This window comes from Macaca mulatta, chromosome 13, assembly GCF_049350105.2.
Source record: "Macaca mulatta isolate MMU2019108-1 chromosome 13, T2T-MMU8v2.0, whole genome shotgun sequence".
NCBI classification, from domain to species: domain Eukaryota; kingdom Metazoa; phylum Chordata; class Mammalia; order Primates; family Cercopithecidae; genus Macaca; species Macaca mulatta.
Window position 1 is genome coordinate 98056980 of NC_133418.1, and position 18406 is coordinate 98075385.

At 51.6% G+C, this 18406-nt stretch overlaps 1 protein-coding gene across 4 annotated transcripts in view; it reads right to left on the reverse strand.

The window, feature by feature from the left end:
• Positions 1-208: 208 nt before the first annotated feature.
• DPYSL5 (dihydropyrimidinase like 5) overlaps positions 209-18406 on the reverse strand; it is a 102960-nt gene continuing 84762 nt past the window's right edge. For all 4 annotated transcript variants that reach the window (XM_015111931.3, XM_077959944.1, XM_077959946.1 and 1 more), the window contains exons 7-13: positions 17584-17659; positions 16194-16350; positions 10755-10896; positions 8844-8986; positions 8186-8393; positions 5643-5811; positions 209-3635 (exon numbers count right to left, since the gene is read on the reverse strand). In XM_015111931.3, coding sequence (XP_014967417.1) covers positions 3550-3635; positions 5643-5811; positions 8186-8393; positions 8844-8986; positions 10755-10896; positions 16194-16350; positions 17584-17659 — 981 coding nt within the window. In that variant the 3' untranslated portion in view covers positions 209-3549. The remainder of the gene's footprint in view (positions 3636-5642; positions 5812-8185; positions 8394-8843; positions 8987-10754; positions 10897-16193; positions 16351-17583; positions 17660-18406) is intronic.

The window sequence follows — 18406 nt, forward strand, 5'->3', positions numbered from 1 at the left end:
AATTTGGCAACCTTGTCCCTGGAAATCTGGCACCACTGGGGCTCCTGTCTCTCAGAATTAAAAAAAAAATCCAGTCTCTGCACAGCCCACCCAATAGGAGAGACAGATCAAAGCTGCCTTTTCTTAGCAACAGAAGCCTTGCCCAGTCACCATAGAAGAGACCTCTGCCGAACTCCCTCCTCTTTGAAGAAACACAACAGAGTCCAAGTGAGAAGTAGCTACAGTTTAATACAAACCTGCACCAGAACACAACGTGTCGGGCTGTTTAGTTTTTGCCTCAAACGGTGGCCAAAGCACAGGACCGTGTGTCGTCTTGGGGTTGACACAGTCTTAGCACCATGACATTTACAGGGGCGTGGGGAAGTCACCTGGGTGCTGGGGTGCTGGAGGCTCCATCCCGACCCCACGCTGTGCCTGCGCCTCAGCAGCTGGAGGGGGTTTGGGTTTCCTTGTGGTTCTGTGGCTTCTGGGTCAGTATCGGAAAAGCCCTCAGCACGACATCGGCTCGACAGAGACCTACTGTGGACTCCTAGCACTACACACACGCACGCACACGCACACACAGTAGCACAATTTTCTGGCAACTTAACCCCACAAACCTAGAGAGCAGCTAAGGCAAGAACAACAGTATTTATTCAGCAAGTACAAGACCAGTTTGAGAGCTGCATTCAGTGCAACCAGAGACCCTTTCATTCCAACCAGGAGCCAGTGGGGCTGGTGACAAAGCTGGCTGGAGCTCTGCACGGGGCAAGGAGTGCATGGTGGGGGCTGACCGCTCATTCGGCTCCTTGAATCTCTTTCTGATTTCCATCTAGAAGCTCCCGGGCAAAGGGTAGGGCCTATGTAAGGACTGGGGGTGGATGAAGTGGATGGCCTACAGTGGACCACTCCAAGATGTGGTTCCCCGGTGCCACGGGTCACGCATCTCTTGGGCGGAGGCACTCAGAGAAGGTAAAGCTTTCCTAGCCCAAGCAAGGATGCTTTGCCCAGCTGGCCACCACCACTGCTGCTGGGCTCTTTGGCATCTGCCCAAGGCCCATGACCCAGTGAGGGCTGACAGGGATAGAGATGGTGTGCACTGCACCAGGAGGCAGTGTCATGGTTTCCCCTATCCCTGGTGGCTTTCCCAGGCCTGAGTCTTCACCCCTGTTCCAATGGCTGCCACTTGCCACGAGCCCCTTCGCCACCTCTGCTCCCTGACTGACCACCTCTGTCCTCTCAGCCCCTGAGTGAGGAAAGGGGGAGTGAAGGGAGAAGTGAGGGTGTGGATGCAGCTCACACTGCACAGTTAGCCCCCAAAGGGTGACTAGTCCTAGCTCAAACACAGACTGTGCATGAGATTGTTTATAAGAAAGATGAGAAAAAAAAATCTATCTACCTGTGCAAAACAAAGCAGGCTGCCTACCAGGAAAGTAAGTCTTCTTGTTGGTTAAACTCTCAGGTGGGATCTACAATAGATGTCACCCCAGACCTCCTCTCCACAGCTGGGATAGATAGCCAAGGTTGGAAGGGTGGTCACAGACACTTCTGGGGTCAGAGGGCCTGAACTTTTTGGGCCTGTTTCCTCATCTGTAAAATGGGAAGAATAGTAAGTGCTCCATTGTCATGAGGACCAAGTGAGAGGTCATATATGGAAGTGGTTTGAATACACGAACAGCACTACAGAGATGTGCAGGGGCTGACTTTTTTTTTTTTTTTTTTGAGACGGAGTCTGGCTCTGTCGCCCGGGCTGGAGTGCAGTGGCGCGATCTCAGCTCACTGCAAGTTCTGCCTCCCGGGTTCACGCCATTCTCCTGCCTCAGCCTCCCGAATAGCTGGGACTACAGGCGCCCGCCACCTCACCCGGCTAGTTTTTGTATTTTTAGTAGAGACGGGGTTTCACCGTGTTAGCCAGGATGGTCTCGATTTCCTGACCTCATGATCCACCCGCCTTGGCCTCCCAAAGTGCTGGGATTACAGGCGTGAGCCACCACGCCCGGCCAGAGACTGACCTTTAACTGAGGGTCTAGAAGCCTCGCACAAGCCTCAGGGGCTGAAATCACATGTGCAACATTAAGTCACTTCCCACGGGGCAGACAAGGCTTAATAAGGGCAGGCGGCCGGGTCACTTCCCAGACCACTGGAGGTGGAAGGAGACACCCGGCCTCTAGTGTTTCCATGGGAACTTCTGGAGGGCCTCAGAAGCAGGGAGGGCCCACCTGGACAGACAGGGGAGAAGATGAGGCCATGAGCCGGCGAGGGCCTGGTGCCAGCCACGGGAGATCACGACACCTGAGCAGCAATGTGGGTTCGACAGCCAGGTCCTGTGTGCCTGGGGTCTCCCTCCCTGGTGTCTGGCGAGCCCCTCTCCCACTCCTCCTCTCTCAGCAGGCATGAGGCCTCTTGCCAGTCACACAGGAGGAGCACTGAGTCTCTGTCCAGCAGGAAGAAGTTACAGGAAGCCGTGTGTGTGTGTGTGTGTGTATGTGTGTGTGTGGTGGGTGGAGATGGGGGGAAGGCAGGGGGAGTGCCAGGAGTGAATGGGGCAGAGAGGGGAAAGGACACCTGCTTCCTGAAGGGCTGGCATCTCCGGGGCTAGCATCCCAGGCCCCCTCTTGGAATGTGGGAAACTAGACAAGGAGGGGAGGGGAGGGGGAAAGGGCCTGGGCCTCCGGCAGCCCGGAAGGCCCCAGGCGGGGAGAAGAGAGGCCTGTGACCCCAGCCCCTCCACCGCCCCTGCCCTGTGCTGTCTGGTTGGTGTCGAGTGCAGCGTCTCCTAAGGACCACATCTATTCCTGTTGCTATTCTATGCTAGTGACACAAGCACCGTTATTTTTCACAGGATGCACAAACAAGTCAAACCAAACTACTGCGCAAACCAAACGTGCAAAACCAAACCATTTACACGCGCCGGGCACCAGCCTCGAGCCCCGCCCAGCTACCCTCCTGGACCTGTGACCCCCCGAGGGTGTGGGCGGGGCACAAGAGAAGCTGGCGAGGGGCACCGGGTGTCCAGCCACCCCCATCCCTGCCCCTACACAGGGCCAGAGGTGGGTTGGGGGAGATGGGACGTCCTGGGCATGGCTGGGAAGCTGACACCTGTCTGGCTTGGGAAATGTCACCACAGGGCCTAAGGGGTGGGGGAGGAGGCCTTTACTTTGAAACCACATCTGCTAAAGTGCTCTGGACAACTGGGCAGTCAGCCAGGGGGCAGGGCACTAAAGTCTGGGCTTTCCCAAAGCCAGCGGAGGCAGGAGTGAGAGGAAGGGCTGGCCAGGGCTCTATGCACTGGGCTCTGTGCACAGTGTGGGCTTCCTGGGCCCCAGAAAAGCCCACGGAGGCCAAGGCAGAAAGGACTACAGCAGGAGGAACACATCTCAAAGTGCCTGTTAGAGTTGGCTCGAAGCACAGTGAATCACTTTGCAGACATAGGGAGGGCTCCGCAGGTCCTGGGGCCCCCTTCGGGTGGTGTGCTGCCCAGCCCAGCCTCTCCTGCCCCTGAAGCTGTGGCCGGAGAGTTGCGGACTGGTGGCGGCGGTGTGTCCTCACTCGGGGGGCTGGGCAGTGCCTTTACCAAATGCCACTCGACCTGCCTCCGGGAGGAGCGAGGATCCGAGCTGAAGCTCGCTTTGGAACATGGTCATCGATCTGAGAGCCTGCAGGGAAGGAAGCACAAAGGGTGAGCTGGGCTCTTGTGCCTGCTAACAAACCACAGTCACCCTCTCCTGGAGGCTCACTGTGTGCAGGGCCTGAGTGAATCCTCACAGTCACTCCATCCCATTTTACAGACGAGAAGACCGAGGCTCAGGGAAGTTAAGTGACTTGCCTCGTGTTGCAGTGTGTAACGGCAGAGCCTGGACTTGGACCCAGGTTTTCCTGATTCAGAGCCTACCACTGTGCCAACCTCACTGCCTCACGTCTGGGCCTACAGTCTCTTGTGCATGCAGGCCATCGGCCAGCCTGTTGGCACATGGGCCTTTGTACATATGCCTCAGTGAGTAAGCAAGAGAGAAAAATGAGGGTATGCCATTGTTTTGGAAAATGAAAGAACCACAGCCAAAAAGCCCCGCATCTTGAAATCCCATGACTTAGTTATAAAGGAGGGTCTATACAGAAGGAGAAGGATTGAAAAAACAAAAACAAAAACAAACAAAACACAAAGGGATGGAAAAGGAGGGTCTAGTGCCCCGGAGAGCCCAGTGGGACATTCTTCAGCCTGGCCTGCTTAGAACAGACAAGATTTGGGGTGGAGAGGAGGGACAGGCTGCCTGATGTTTGCTGTCTGAGCGGGCGTTCTGGCCAGTCTTGGCTCTCGGGCAGAAGAAGAGGAGGCTGCTGGTCAGCAGGGGCCCTGCAGCTCTGGGGTCTTGGTGCCTCTCGGGTCTGGCTGCAGGAGAAAGGACCCTGCCCCGGCAGCGGTGGGAGTCCACGCCTCCCGGACTGGCAAGACCTAAGTGTGCATAAGCGAGTCTTCCACGCCAGGCTCCCTTTCTGACTCCACTCATGGCCCATCACTGGTGGGAGTAGCAGTGGCCCTCAGGGTAGTGGAGCTATCATCTCAGCAATGAGACTGGTCCTGAGACCAGTGCCCTAAGCAGGGCACACAGGAGCCACGGCAGGTAGGCGCTGCCCCGTTGGCGTCCCTCTGGTTTAGCTCTCTGCTCTCACAGCAGGATGTTTTGTGTATGGGGCTTGTCTCCCCCAGTAAACTCCAGGCTGTGGGTGGAAGGACCAGGGTCTTGCACCTCTCGCTGTGCCCATCCTAGCACAGCCCTCACAGAGTGGATGCTTGGTCTCTCTCTGGGCTTATGCTGAAGGCAGCTCACCGGTGCTCAGGGAGATCCAGGGTCCTAGCCCCCTGCAAGTGGTGGTGACAGTTCCCATCTAAGCCGCCTGGAGGCTCGGGGCATCTTACAGCCTCTGCTTGTTCTCCATTGAGGGTCATCATTTATGAGCCTGTGGCTCCCATGGTGTTGGAGGGGGTGGGGAGGAACTGCAGATAGTGGCTTTAAGTACTCGGATGGGACCCCCTAAGAACCTAGAGATTCCGCAGAAGGACTGGGGCCAGGACCCAAGGGACAGAAAGATGAGAAAAAATTGGGCATCAAACGTCGAGAGAAAATATTTTACTTAAAGTTAAAAAAAATGTATACAACACAATTCCTGGTAAAAAAAAAAAAAAAGAAGGTGAAGGTGGGGTAAAGGCGGGAACAGGTATGGGAAGGTCAGAGGAGGAAAATGGGTAGCAGAAAGAGCAGAGAGGCTGCTGAGGAGTGGACTGGGGCAGGCCAGGGGCCAGTGGGTGCAGTCCCGTGAACCACAGACAGGGCTGACTCTTCTGAGCTCAGGGCATCTTTGGAGCACCCATTGTGTGCACAGCCCTCAAGATGTTTCAAGGGACAAAAATATCTGAACTTAGAAACCCTCAGGAGAGCCCCAGGTGGGCTATGGCCTATTAGAGCGGCTGTACCCAGGGACCAGGACAGCCCTCCTGTCCTCACTAATGTCTGTGTGAGTCTAATATCCAAACCAGCACTTATCCCTGGAAACAGGCAACGGGACGGAGGACAGGACACAAAAGAAAAGCAGGCGTAAGTCCCACTGCCTGGGTGGGCCACTCCTCCCGGCCCCCCGCCCTCCTCCCATGGCCCCCTGACTCTTACCAGAGAGGCTGAAGCTGGATTCATGAAGGTCCCGCATGCCCCCATGCCGGGTGACAGGCCGGGTAGGAGTGTCTGCGAGTGGGGTTCCCATCTCTTTTTTCCCAGGGTGCACGACAACAGCGACATCCCCTAGGTAGGGAGTGCGGTCCACTCCTCTAACCTTTAAAGTCTAGGGAAGGATGGAAGAAGAGCAGAAGCACAGGACAACACCATCAGAACTGACACAACCGTGGCCTCCCTGGGGGCCAGTGGGACATTAGACACTGCCACTCCGCCCAAGACCCAAATCACTGCAAGCGACCAAGGCTTCTTAAACCTTGAGTCCAGGGGTTGCAGTTTCCCCGTACGTCCTAAAGAGCATGTGCATATGTGTACGTGTGTGCGTGTGTGCATGTGTGTGAACGCACATGCGTGTGTGCGTGTGTGCATGTGTGTGAACGCACATGCGTGTGTGCGTGTGTGCATGTGTGTGAACGCACATGCGTGTGTGCGTGTGTGCATGTGTGTGAACGCACATGCGTGTGTGCGTGTGTGCATGTGTGTGAACGCACATGCGTGTGTGCGTGTGTGCATGTGTGTGAACGCACATGCGTGTGTGCGTGTGTGCATGTGTGTGAACGCACATGTGTGTGTGCGTGTGTGCATGTGTGTGAACGCACATGTGTGTGTGCGTGTGTGCATGTGTGTGAATGCACATGTGTGTGTGCGTGTGTGCATGTGTGTGAATGCACATGTGTGTGTGTGTGTGCGTGTGTGTGAATGCACATGTGTGTGTGCGTGTGTGCATGTGTGTGAATGCACATGTGTGTGTGTGTGTGCGTGTGTGTGAATGCACATGTGTGTGTGCGTGTGTGTGAACGCACATGTGTGTGTGCGTGCATGTGCACAGGAGAGATACTGGCTTCCCCCAACACTGGTGGAAGCCTTACCAAGGTAGCAGGTAGAATCTGAGGAAGTCAACTTTAACCAAATTTCTTTTCTTTTCTTTTTTTTTTTTTTTTTGAGACAGAGTCTCACTCTGTCACCCAGGCTAGAGTGTGGTGGCGCGATCTTGGCTCACTGAAACCTCTGCCCTTCTAAAGCGATTCCCCTGCCTCAGCCTCCCAAGTAGCTGGGATTATAGGCGCCTGCCACCGCGCATGACTAATTTTTATATTTTTAGGAGAAACGGGGTTTCACCATCTTGGCCAGCTGGTCTTGAACTCCTGACCTCGTGATCCACCCGCCTCAGTCTCCCAAAGTGCTGGGATTACAGGCGTGAACTACCGCGCCCAACCGGAAATCAACTTTAGAGAGTTCCCTCCCACACAGCACAACATTACCCACCACCTTAGGCTTCCACGAAACTACACCCTTTACCGGTCTGACAACTCGGAGAGAACAGAAGCTAAACACAGCCCCATCTGGAGACCAGAGGCCCCCAGTAGCAACACTAGCTCATTCAGTACTCACAAAGGCAGTAGAGTTAGGAGTCTATATTCTACAACCAGACTGCCAAGTTCCAGTCCCAACTCTGTCACTTGTAAACTGTGTGGCTTTGTGCCACTTACTTTTCTGTGCCCACAATACTAGTATCTACATCAGAGAGTTGCCGGAGAGCAGATGAATTAGTATGTGTAAAGCTGTTCCAACTGCTTTGGCACATGAGAGGCAACATAGGAGTAGGAGCAGTTATTACTACAGAGGTCATTTATGGTCCTACATCGTATTAAAAAGTGCTATTGGGCTGGGCGCAGTGGCTCACGCCTGTAACCCCAGCACTTTAGGAGGCTGAGGCGGGCAGATCACTTGAGTCCAGCAATTTGAAAACAACCTGAGCAACACGGTTAAACCCTGTCCGTCTCTACAAAAAAATAAACATTAGCTGAGTGTGATGAGTGAGAGACCCCGAGTTTGCTTTCGGATTTAGCCCTGTGATCACGAAACTCACGCTTTCTTCACTCAGGCAGCCCAAGCCTGCGCCCCCACGGCAGACCTGGCAGTGGATTTCTTCGCTCACTGGCCTCTGGGAGGGAAGGGTCCTTAGTTTCTCTGAAAGCTCTGAGCCCTCTCGTGTGGTCTGTGTGCCAGCAGTGTGGGCCTCCCGTGTTCAGGTGCCTGTGCCTCCTGTGCTTCAGACAATGCTTTGCAAATGCCAGCTCTACCCCCACTTGCTTCATCAAGAGTGGGAGGCGGCCAAGCTAAAGCAGTATCTCCAGCCCCCAGCACCTCCTCCAACCCAAGCCTGCTTATCCGGAGGAGCTCGAGCTCAGCGGTCGCACACACATTTCCCATTTGTGCCCTGAGCAACTGAGGACCCCTGCTGCCTGACCACTTAAAATGCCACTTGGTAATCAAAGACGGGGAACACAAATCAGCATCTTCTGACTCTGACTCTAGCGTTCCCTGGCCCTGCCACACACTCCCCTCTCAACGCTGGAGAGAGGGCAATGGAATTGGGTCGAAAACTGGAGTGAACATCTCTTTGAGATTTAAAACAGTCATGGAGGATGTTCCCCGGCAGGGGGCGCCAACACCCCTGCATCTTCCCCCTCCCACCTCACCTTCTCTCTCTGGACCAGCTTCTTGTAGACAGTGTCTGGGAAGGACCTCAGGGGACAGAACTTGCCGGTGCCCTCGGCGCACATGAAGACGCCGTTCTCATACACGACGCGCCCCCGGCTGATGGTGACCAGTGGCACGCCGTGGCAGCGCATGTTCTCGTACAGGTTGAAGTCTCCTCCCTGGACCTGCGTGCTGGCTGAGATGGTCCTGGTGGGGAGGCAATGGCGGGAGAGAAAGCGCTGAGGACATGTCAAAATGTCACAGCTCCATGGGAGGGGTGAACCCCAAAGGCTGGTTGTTATGGGCTGAATTGGCTTCCTTCAAAATTTTTCCGCTGAAATCCTAACACCCAGAACCTCAGAATATGGCCCTATTTGGGGCCTTTAATGTAATCATTAAGGTAAAGTGAGGTCATATAGGTGGGCCCTAATCCAATCTGACCAGTGTCCTTATAAGAAGAGGATACAGACACACCAGACATGTGTGACACAGAAGAAAGACTGTGTGAAGATGGAGGGAGAAGACGGCCAACTATAAGCCAGGGCCATATTTTGTGCTAGAAATAGTGCAAAGTTATATGCTTTTGGAGATTGGTAATGCAAGTCCTCTTCAACACCCCGAGCCCCTCTAGCCCTGGAGATGAGCAACAAACTTTACTTTGTGGCTTCTGGGTCCCACACCACCACATCAGCATCGGCTCCGGGGATGATGCGGCCCTTGCGGGGATACAGGTTCAGAAGCTTAGCCGCGTTGGAACTGGTAACGGCCACAAAACGGTTCTCATCCATCTTTCCTCCAACCTGAAATGTTGCAGAAAGTGTCAAGTCAACCAGGCTCTGGGGGTGGGCTTCAAACCCTTGGTTACCTTTGATGCTGGCCCATGGACTTTGGGCTTAGGTGGTTAGAACAGTGGTCACAAGGGGACAAAGCCGTGAGCACCATCTCAGATGAGCCAGCCTGCTTGGCTGGGTCCCAGGTGCTCACTTATTCCTTTCTCCCTTCATCCAGCAACTATGGTGAGTGGCTGTGCTTCCATTCAGGCTGCCTGCCCGGGGCAAATCTGCCTCCTGTTTGTAAAACCAACTCTGCTCATGTGCCCACACGGATGAGTCAGGAATCTCCCTTCATCTACTAAGGGTGATATTTTCAAAGGGTTATATACTCAAGAGCGTATAAAACATCTTATTGTCCCACCCATGAGAGTACTATGGACTCTCTTCAAGGGGATTTCCTGAGCCATCTCCTTGGCCTTCCATGAGCTTAGTCTTGAGAACTTCAGATCTCTTTGGGGCTCATACTATTTTGAATCTAATCTGAGATAGATCAAGACCAAAAATACTTACTCTTCATGTGCAGAACAGGTGGTATTCAAATGAAGTCCCAGTTCTTATCTTTTTTGAAATCAATTAGACAAAATATATCAAATCAAGAGCCTTAAAACTGTTCATATCCCTTGGCCTAAAAATCCACTTCTAGGATGCTGTCTTAAGGAAATAATCAGAAATAATAATCAGAGGCCTGGCGCGGTGGCTCATGCCTGTAATCCCAGCACTTTGGGAGGCTGAGGCGGGCGGATCGTGAGGTCAAGAGATCGAGATCATCCTGACTAACCAACATGGTGAAACCCCGTCTCTACAAAAAATACAAAAATTAGCTGGGTGTAGTGGCACAGGCCTGTAGTCCCAGCTACTCGGGAGGCTGAGGCAGGAGAACCACTTGAACCCAGGAGGCGGAGGCTGCAGTGAAATGAGATAGCGCCATTGCACTCCAGCCTGGGCGACAGAGCGAGACTCCGTCTCAAAAAAAAAAAAAAGAAATAATAATCAGAAATGCTGACACACACACTCATGAACAAAGAGGTTCTCCACAGCATTATTTGTAAGTGCAAAAATTAGAAACAGTGAAAAGTCCCAAACATCAGGGAAGGATTAAATAAAGTATGGTACTTTCATTGGAGAAAATATCATTCAGCCATGAAGAAAGATGCTTTTAAAGAATTGTTACTGATATAGGGAGACACTCAGGGTATAGTGTTATATGAAGAAAAAAATCCTGGTTAGTATAGCAGTTGGTAAAAGAAAAAAAAATATGAAGCCAGTTATTAAAATAATGTGTAGCTGGGTGTGGTGGCTCACACCTATAATCGCAGCACTTAGGGAGGCAGAGGTGGAAGGATAGCTTGAGCCCAGGAGTTCAAGACCTGCCTGGGCAACGTAGCAAAAAAGGAAAAAAAAAAAAAAAAGTACAGTACATGCACAGAACTAGAAAGAAATACACTACAATGTTAATAGTAGTTTAATTTTTAGGCATGGAATTAAAGGGATTTTTTTTTCTTATACTTTTCTGTATTTTCCAAATTTCCATAATAGATCTTACTACCTTTCTAATCGGGGGAAAGACCTTTTGTGTTTTGTTCTTGAGTGAAACAAAGAGCTGGGATTGAACCAGCCCTTCTAAGAACATTCTTTGACAGGATCTGAGGAGTGAAAACTCTTACTGGGATTAGAGCGGGGATGAAGCGGGGATTAGGGCAGGGATCTGATCGGGGCGGGGCTCTAGCAATCGTACCACTCCTCTCTCCCAGATGACGCTCATGCGGTCCTGCACGCCACTCACTCCATGTGGGATCTTGGTGAAGTCTTCCTTGCCCATAGCTTTCTGTTTTGTGGTGAAAGGCCGGTGATCTGATGCCACGATGTTCAGAGTGTCACTGGGTAGAGAAAAAGAGGTGACCAGTAAGGGGAGGGGAGAGGAGGAACCTAGAGGGTGGGGATAGATATAGGGAAAATCCTCAGTGTGGGAACCAGGCAAAGCTGACTCCAAGTTCAGCTCTGCTGCTTAGGCCATGTGGCCTCTCATGAGTTACTTCATCTATGTGAACCTCAGTTTACCCATCCACAGAATGAGTGTGGCACAGTCTGTCTGTGTCACAGGTGACTTCAGTGAGATCCTTGGGATGGCAATGTTTAAGAGTGAAGAAAGCAGAGAAAAGCCGAACTTAGAGTCTAGCTGAAGTGAGATGGTGGAGGTGGTTCTACTCTCATGGAATTGTATGCCGATTCCCTCTCATCAGCTCTCCAACCCCACCTGCTGACAAGCATTCACAAGGTCAGTGTTAAGCTTTGTTGAATAACTTGGACTCATAGCCTTCCTTGGGTGTGGGGATTCTAATGGACCAGAAGGGGAAGGAGGGACGAGCTAGAAGCCTGACTTAATAGACCGAGAGTGGTATGCAAGTCACTCAGTTCTTCCTCAATGCTGTTCATGACTACGGTCCTCACACATATATTAAGGCTGTCCTTGGGCCAGGTGCTCATGCCTGTAATCCCAGCACTTTGGGAGGCTGAGGCAGGTGGATCACTGGAGGCCATGAGTTCGAGATCAGCCTGGGCTACATGGTGAAACCCTGTATCTACTAAAAATACAAAAAAATTAGCCGAGCGTAGTGGTGGGCGCCTGTAATCCCAGGCTACTCCGGAGGCTGAGGTCAGAGAATTGCTTGAACCCGGGAGGTAGAGGCTGCAGTGAGCCAAGATCGCCCCACTGCACTCCAGCCTGGGGGACAGAGGGAGACTCTGTCTGAAAAGAAGAAAAAACAAAGCCATCCTCTATCCAAGGCTGTGGGTGGCTAAGGCACAGGCAGGCCTTCGAGGGGCTACTGGGCCAGAGAAGATGTAGGGAAGAACAGGGAGAGAGGGCTCATGGCAGCAGATCCTCTGCCCAGTGAGGGAGGCAGGCAACTGGCCCGGATTCAGAGATCTCTGCCCGGATTCAGAGATCTCTGCAGGCCAAGGGCTCAGAGACAGTGAGGGGCGGAGGAGAGAGAATGTCCACGCAAACCACGCCAGGGCAACCTCAGGAGGAAATGGCTTTGGGGGGGCAGGGAAAGGCCTGGCTGGAGCAGGGGGGTCAGGTGGGGGAAGGAGATGACTGCTGGGACCACACTGCGGGTGCCCTGAAGGTCAGGGGCAGTGGTTCCATTGTACTCTGTAGGAGGCCCCAGAGCCTTGTGAGTGCCCGTGGGCCATCTAAGATGCCCACTCCAGGAGACTCCAGGGGCAGAAAGCATTATCTGACCTGGTGAGGAAGCATATTCTTAAGGCTCTCAGACAATGGCCAGTTAGCTACAGAGGGCTGTCTCCACAGGGGACTTGGCAGGGCTCATCAGTCTCAGTTCCCACCCAATGACTAATGTCTTTGGCCAAACCCGCGGTGAAGATGGCTCGCTCTTCCCTGGGCCAAAGAGGCTGCTCTGGCCCTTGCAGAGACTCTTTGCAAGAGATTCTCCCGCAGAGCCCCAAGGCTCCCCACACTCTCTGGACCTGCAGAAGCCCCCACAGATGAATGGAATCTTTAGGGTTTCCTTTCTCCTGAGGGGCCCTCTGGATCCCTGAGCAGGGCTCAGGGCAGAAGATGCCCATTGCAGTCATGAAGGGCAGGTCAGGGACCCTGAGAGCAACAGGCTCAACTCCTGCTCTTTAACCAGCAAGTCTTCCTGAGCACCCAGCTTTCTGAAAAGGCTCCTACACAAAGGTGCCCACTAGGCAGCCGTGAATGACGGTAGTTACATTCTAGGAGGCCCTCTGAGCTCTCTCAGTGCTGCCCTGAATCTGGAAGATAGGAAGCCCCCATCCAAACCATTTAAAGTTTAAAACATGACTGGCTTTGCCAAATACTTTAAAATTTTATATGATCAAATGAAAAAATTTCTAAGAAGCCAGATTTTAGGCCAGGCACAGTGGCTCACGCCTGTAATCCTAGCATTTTGGGAGGCCGAGGTGGGTGGATCAGTTGAGGTAAGGAGTTTGAGGCCAGCCTGGGTAACATGATGAAAAAATACAAAAAATACAAAAATTAGGCTGGGCACGGTGGTGCAGGGTGGCTCACGCCTGTAATCCCAGCACTTTGGGAGGCTGCACTCCAGCCTGGGAGAAAGAGTGAGACCCTGGCTCATAAAACAAACAAACAAACAAACAAACAAACAAACGAAAAACTAGTCAGGCGTGGTGCTGCACATGTGTAGTCCCAGCTACTCAGGAGGTTGTACCTCTCCTTTCCAGCCTGAGTGACAGAGCCAGACCCTTTCTAAAAAAAAAAAAAAAAAAAAAGCCAGGTTTTAAATAAAGGACAAATCGTTATATCTATAGATTGAACTTTTTTTATTCCTTTACAGCCTAACAAATCACAAATCACATCCTAAAGTAGATAATTATGAAATAGCTCATATTTTCTTATGGGAATAATAATTGGTGTCTGGATTTTCTGTCAAGTATTTTGCATCATATAAATTATAACCAATAATGTATTACAAAAGCAAAATTATAGTCATCATCAATTTCTATAAATAATTAAAATATTAAAATTATGCTCCAAATCCTATAAAGTAGCACCCATTTACAATATGCACTGATTAAAAAGGGATTCAGACTATTCTCATAACACAAAAACTACATTTCTACTTAAATAAATAGAATCAATTTAAATAATTAAAATACATTTGACAAAGTAAGCTAGATGTAAAAACTTAAATTATTCAATGATACTTATTCCCCCCAGTCTATTTGAATTTGTGTGGGTTTGGGTGCTGTAATTTGGGTGGGTTGAGGCACTTATTATCTTTTTTGTTCTTTCAGTAAATTTGCTTGTAGCAAGCAGGGGTGTTTCAAAAGATTCTTGACCTTGGAACCAAGCCCACATTATTATACTGGAGTCTTGGTAATTGTTTCTTTTATTGTATTGCTGCTGATGAAAAGGAGGTTGATTCGTCTCAAAACAAGCTTTTTTTCTTTTTTTTTTTTTTAATGAAGTCTTGCTCTTGTTGCCCAGGCTGGAGTGCAGTGGCGCGATCTCGGCTCACTGCAACCTCCGCCTCCTGGGTTCCAGCAATTCTCCTGCCTCAGCCTCTGGAGTAGCTGGGATTACAGACATGAGCCACCATGCCCAGCTAATTTTTGTATTTTTAGTAGAGACGGGGTCTTACCATATTGGCCAGGCTGGTCTCAAACTCCTGACCTCAGGTAATCTGCCTCTTTCTGCCTCCCAAAGTGCTGGGATTACAGGTGTGAGCCACCACGCCCAGCCAAAATAAGCATTTTTTAAGAGTAAGAGCTGATCTAGCATTTCTCTCTTCATCTTTACCCTCCCTGTTTATTTACATAATGTAAATATGTAAATATTGTAAGAGCTGCCACCACCTGGCACCCACCAAGGCTATGGGACAGAATACAATGACCATCCCCATGCCATGGTGCGTACTGTCCTCCACAGAGGCCACCTTCGCCCACACCCCTATCGACAGCACTCCACTCACACTGGCAAAGCCCCGCACACCCCAACTCTCTATAGGTTGTGAACATAATGGGATGGGAGTGGGAGTTTTCCAGTGGTTGGCAACCAGGACTGAAAGCTAAGGACATGGATGAGACAAGCACCTTATTACCTAAGAAAGCCACCTTCAGTGGGGCTGGTCGCTTCCCTCCACTGCCCCTGCACCATCCTAGAAGAGGCATAGCCCTACCCTGCCCCAGGTCTGGAAAGCGGGACCCTCGGAGGGAGACTGAGGGGTTGGCAGGATGGAGAGTCCTGGCATTCCCTCCCCTCCTCTTTCCTGGGTTGAGTGGGGTTTCCATACCCTCTCCCCACCAGTTCACCCTGAAGACAAGGAGGGCATACTTCAAGAGGTTCGCTTGTGGAGAACAGAGCTGAGAGCAGTGGGCACCTGCCTGGGCTGTGGGCTATGGACCCGCCTCTGAGCCACAGGGAGCAGAAAGGCTGGGTGGGCTTCCTCTAGGCCTCAGATACTATAGAAGGTGGCCAGGCATAAGTTGCGGGTCCTTGTTCATAGAGGCATTGCTGGTGCTGTGAGCTGGGAGAGATGCATGCCTGGGTATGGAGAAGAATCCCCTCACCTTTTGTCCTAATCCTCCTACCCCAACCCAAGCTGAGCTGGGGATCAGGAAGGGAGGAGATGGAGTCTTAAACTGGATGGAACTTTAATATCCAAAAGTGAAGAGAAAGCAACGTCTTCTCCCCGAGTTTTTTTTTTTTTTTGAGTTGGAGTCTTGCTCTGTCCCTGGACAGGCTGGAGTGCAGTGGCATGATCTCAGCTCACTGCAACCTCCGCCTCCTGGGTTCAAGTGATTCTCCTGCCTTAGCCTCCCAAGTAGCTGGGATTACAGATGCCCACCACCATGCCCGGCTAATTTTTTGCATTTTCAGTAGAGACAAGGTTTCACCATCTTGGCCAGGCTGGTCTTGAACTCCTGACCTCAAGTGATCCACCCATCTCGGCCTCCCAAAGTGCTGGGATTACAGGCGTGAACCACTGTGCCCGGCCCCCAAAATGTTAATAGGAGAGAGAAAGAAGCTGCAAGCAGTTATTGGATAAAACGAAAACCCTTTCATGATTGGGTCCTGCTGAATTCAGACTGTTCATCAAACCATTTCCTTTAGGTTGGGACTGCATGGGAAAAAGCAGTGTCAGAAAGAGAAGAGCTGGAGAAAGGAGATCTGGAGGAATGGTGTGGGGGAGGGGGAAGGGGGAGAAAGTGCAGAAGAAAAAGGGAAAGGGGAAGGAAAGGAGGAGAAACCCACAGAAGGAGGGATGTACAGACAAGGGGCACACGGGAGCCAACGAGAAGAGGAGAGGTGAAGAAAAGAAACAGAAAGGACCCCTACATTCTAGGGTAAGTCACAGGCCACATTCTGCAGCTCCCCACTGGGCTTTAGAGTAAGAGATCAATGTCCTTTGAAATTCCGAATAACCACTGTTCACAGTTCTATATGTGCTCTTCACTCTTACACTTCAGAAGCTCTCACTCCACATCAAGCGGTCATAAAGTCTCAATAGGATGGCAATTATCTGATGGGCTCAGAGAAGGTAAGAAAAGCACAATCATCCTGTGGGCACAATGAAATCAAACCTAGCTCAGATTTGTTTCCTGGGCCCTCTATGACGTCTTCCTAAAGATGTACACATCCCTGCAATGTGCTGCTGAAACGCCTTACTTGGCCAGCAGGCTCATGAGGTAGGTGGAGGTGTTGGTGTCCAGTCTCAGGGGAGGCACCGTGACGTAGGCAGCCGCGTGGGACCAGTCCTGGTGGTAGTAGTGTAAGCCTGTCAGCGTGGCATGTGCAGTGGTGGTCTCAGCCAGCACAACCTTCCCTGGAAGAAGAAAGGTCAGAACCATAACCAGGAAGCCACCAAACCTGAGCGATCGCTGGTGTGTGCCTCTCATTTTACAGGTGAAGAAGCTGAGGTCAGAGACAGGAAGGAACCTGCCCAAGGTCACAGGGTTTTTGAGGGGACAGCTGGGTTCAAGCCCAGAGAGCTTCCCTATTCTCCTGCTGACTTAGGCAAGGAGAACAGAGGGACATGGGCACCGAGGCCCGGTAGCACCAAGCGGCACTTTGAGGAGTCTGGTTTGGCCAGAGCACAGGTCTGTGCCGGGTGCTGTTGGCAGATGGAGCTTGACAGTGGGTGAACAGGCAAGCAGGGCTGTGAATGCCATGCTAAGGAGCAGTCTAGACTGTTTTCTGGACAGGCAGGTGCCGTGAGCAGCTTCAAGAGAATGGTTGGGGTAGGACAGGGAGGGCTGTAGCAGGGCTGGAGGATAGGGAGAAAGCGGGTGGGAGCAGTCACCAGGCTGGGGCGACAGTCTAGGTGAGACCTCCAAGGAGCTTCAGTGAGGGGAGAGGCAGGCAGCAGGATCTAGAGGGCAATACAGTTGAAGGCCGGGAGGCCCTTGCTTCTAATCTATTATAGTTGAAGGCCGGGAGGCTCTTGCTTCTGATCTATATCCCCAGGCCTGTGACTGTGACTTTGTTTCTCCTGCTGCCAGGCCCTCACCGGCACCTGGGGCAGGGCTGGACTCCAAGCATCTGCAAGCCTTTAGGTAATGCCAGGCGATCCACAACAGAAGCCATACAAGTGCCCCTTGGACTCATACACAGGGTTCCGGAGGCTAGAAAGGGAAGCTGGGCCCACACACTGTTCTTTCTTTAGGGACTTCCCAAACAGTCCCTGAAATGCCCACTGAAACTGGTCCAGGATTTTGTTTGTTGCCAAGGCAACTGCTAGTGAAATCTATGAGTCCAAAAAGACACTAATTAATGAGTGGGTTTAAAACTTGGAAAATTTTACCAAATCCAGAAGTGACAGACACTCCCGTAAAGCTGTTACGCATACAAATTTGCAGAAGAAAAAGCCACGTTCTAGCAGACTAAAGCCAGGCTAGCACAGGGCGGCTCCGAGGAAGACAGTGGCAGATGAAAGGGAAGGGCTGGCTGAGGTCCTGGGCGCAGGAGCCGGGGCCAGGAGTGAGCACGGCTAATGGGCCCCGTCCGTCTCCAGTCCCTCCACATGACCTGCTCTGTCCAGCCAAGCCTACGGACTCACCTTGCATCTTAGCAGCTGCGATAACGTCACCAGCCGAGATACTGGACACGTTGACCAGGTAGATTGGACAGTGAGTCTAAACACAAGAAACAGTGGGAAGTAGGGAGGGTTGATCCATAAACTTCACGAGCATCAGAACAACCCTAGTAAAGTCAGCCCTGGCCCCCGCGACTCCCCCTGCGCCACTCAACCCCACCCTCAAGGTGACCGTCCTTAAGCGGGGAATGCAGGGCTGGCAGTCAAGGTGAGGCAGGAACTGCATGATAGGGGGAGGCAGAGAATAGCCTCCAGCATCAGAGCCCACCGGGAAGCCCAGCCTGTGAAGTTCAAGACCATCAAGTCTGAACCTCTCATTTTCTCCCATCTGACAACCATGACTGTGATTTAAAAGAGGGGAACTCTTTTTCCAATTTAATTTCCTGTTTATAAACGTGATGGCCTAGAGTTAGTCATGTATTCTGTATCTAAAATTACGATGCCTGCTGTCTGAAGGCTGCTTATCAGTAGACAGAATGCACCCTGGAGATGAACAAAATACAAGGGGGTTAGGGTTCAGAGTCTAGGCAAGAGAAGGCTGATCTTGCAAACGGACACCTGGACTGTAATATTAGTTTAGCTTTTTTTCTACTAAGCTGTGCAACCACGGTCCCTGGCTTAACTCCTCTGAGCATATGCTTCAGCTGAAAGGCAAGAAACTGCCTTTTTGTTGTTCAGGTCTTTCCTTATTCTGGGGTAAGTTCCATCAGGAAGTAATTGATAAAATAACTATTGTCATGACAATAAAACAACGTCCTTGTCCAGCGGCCAGAGCTCTAACGTGCAA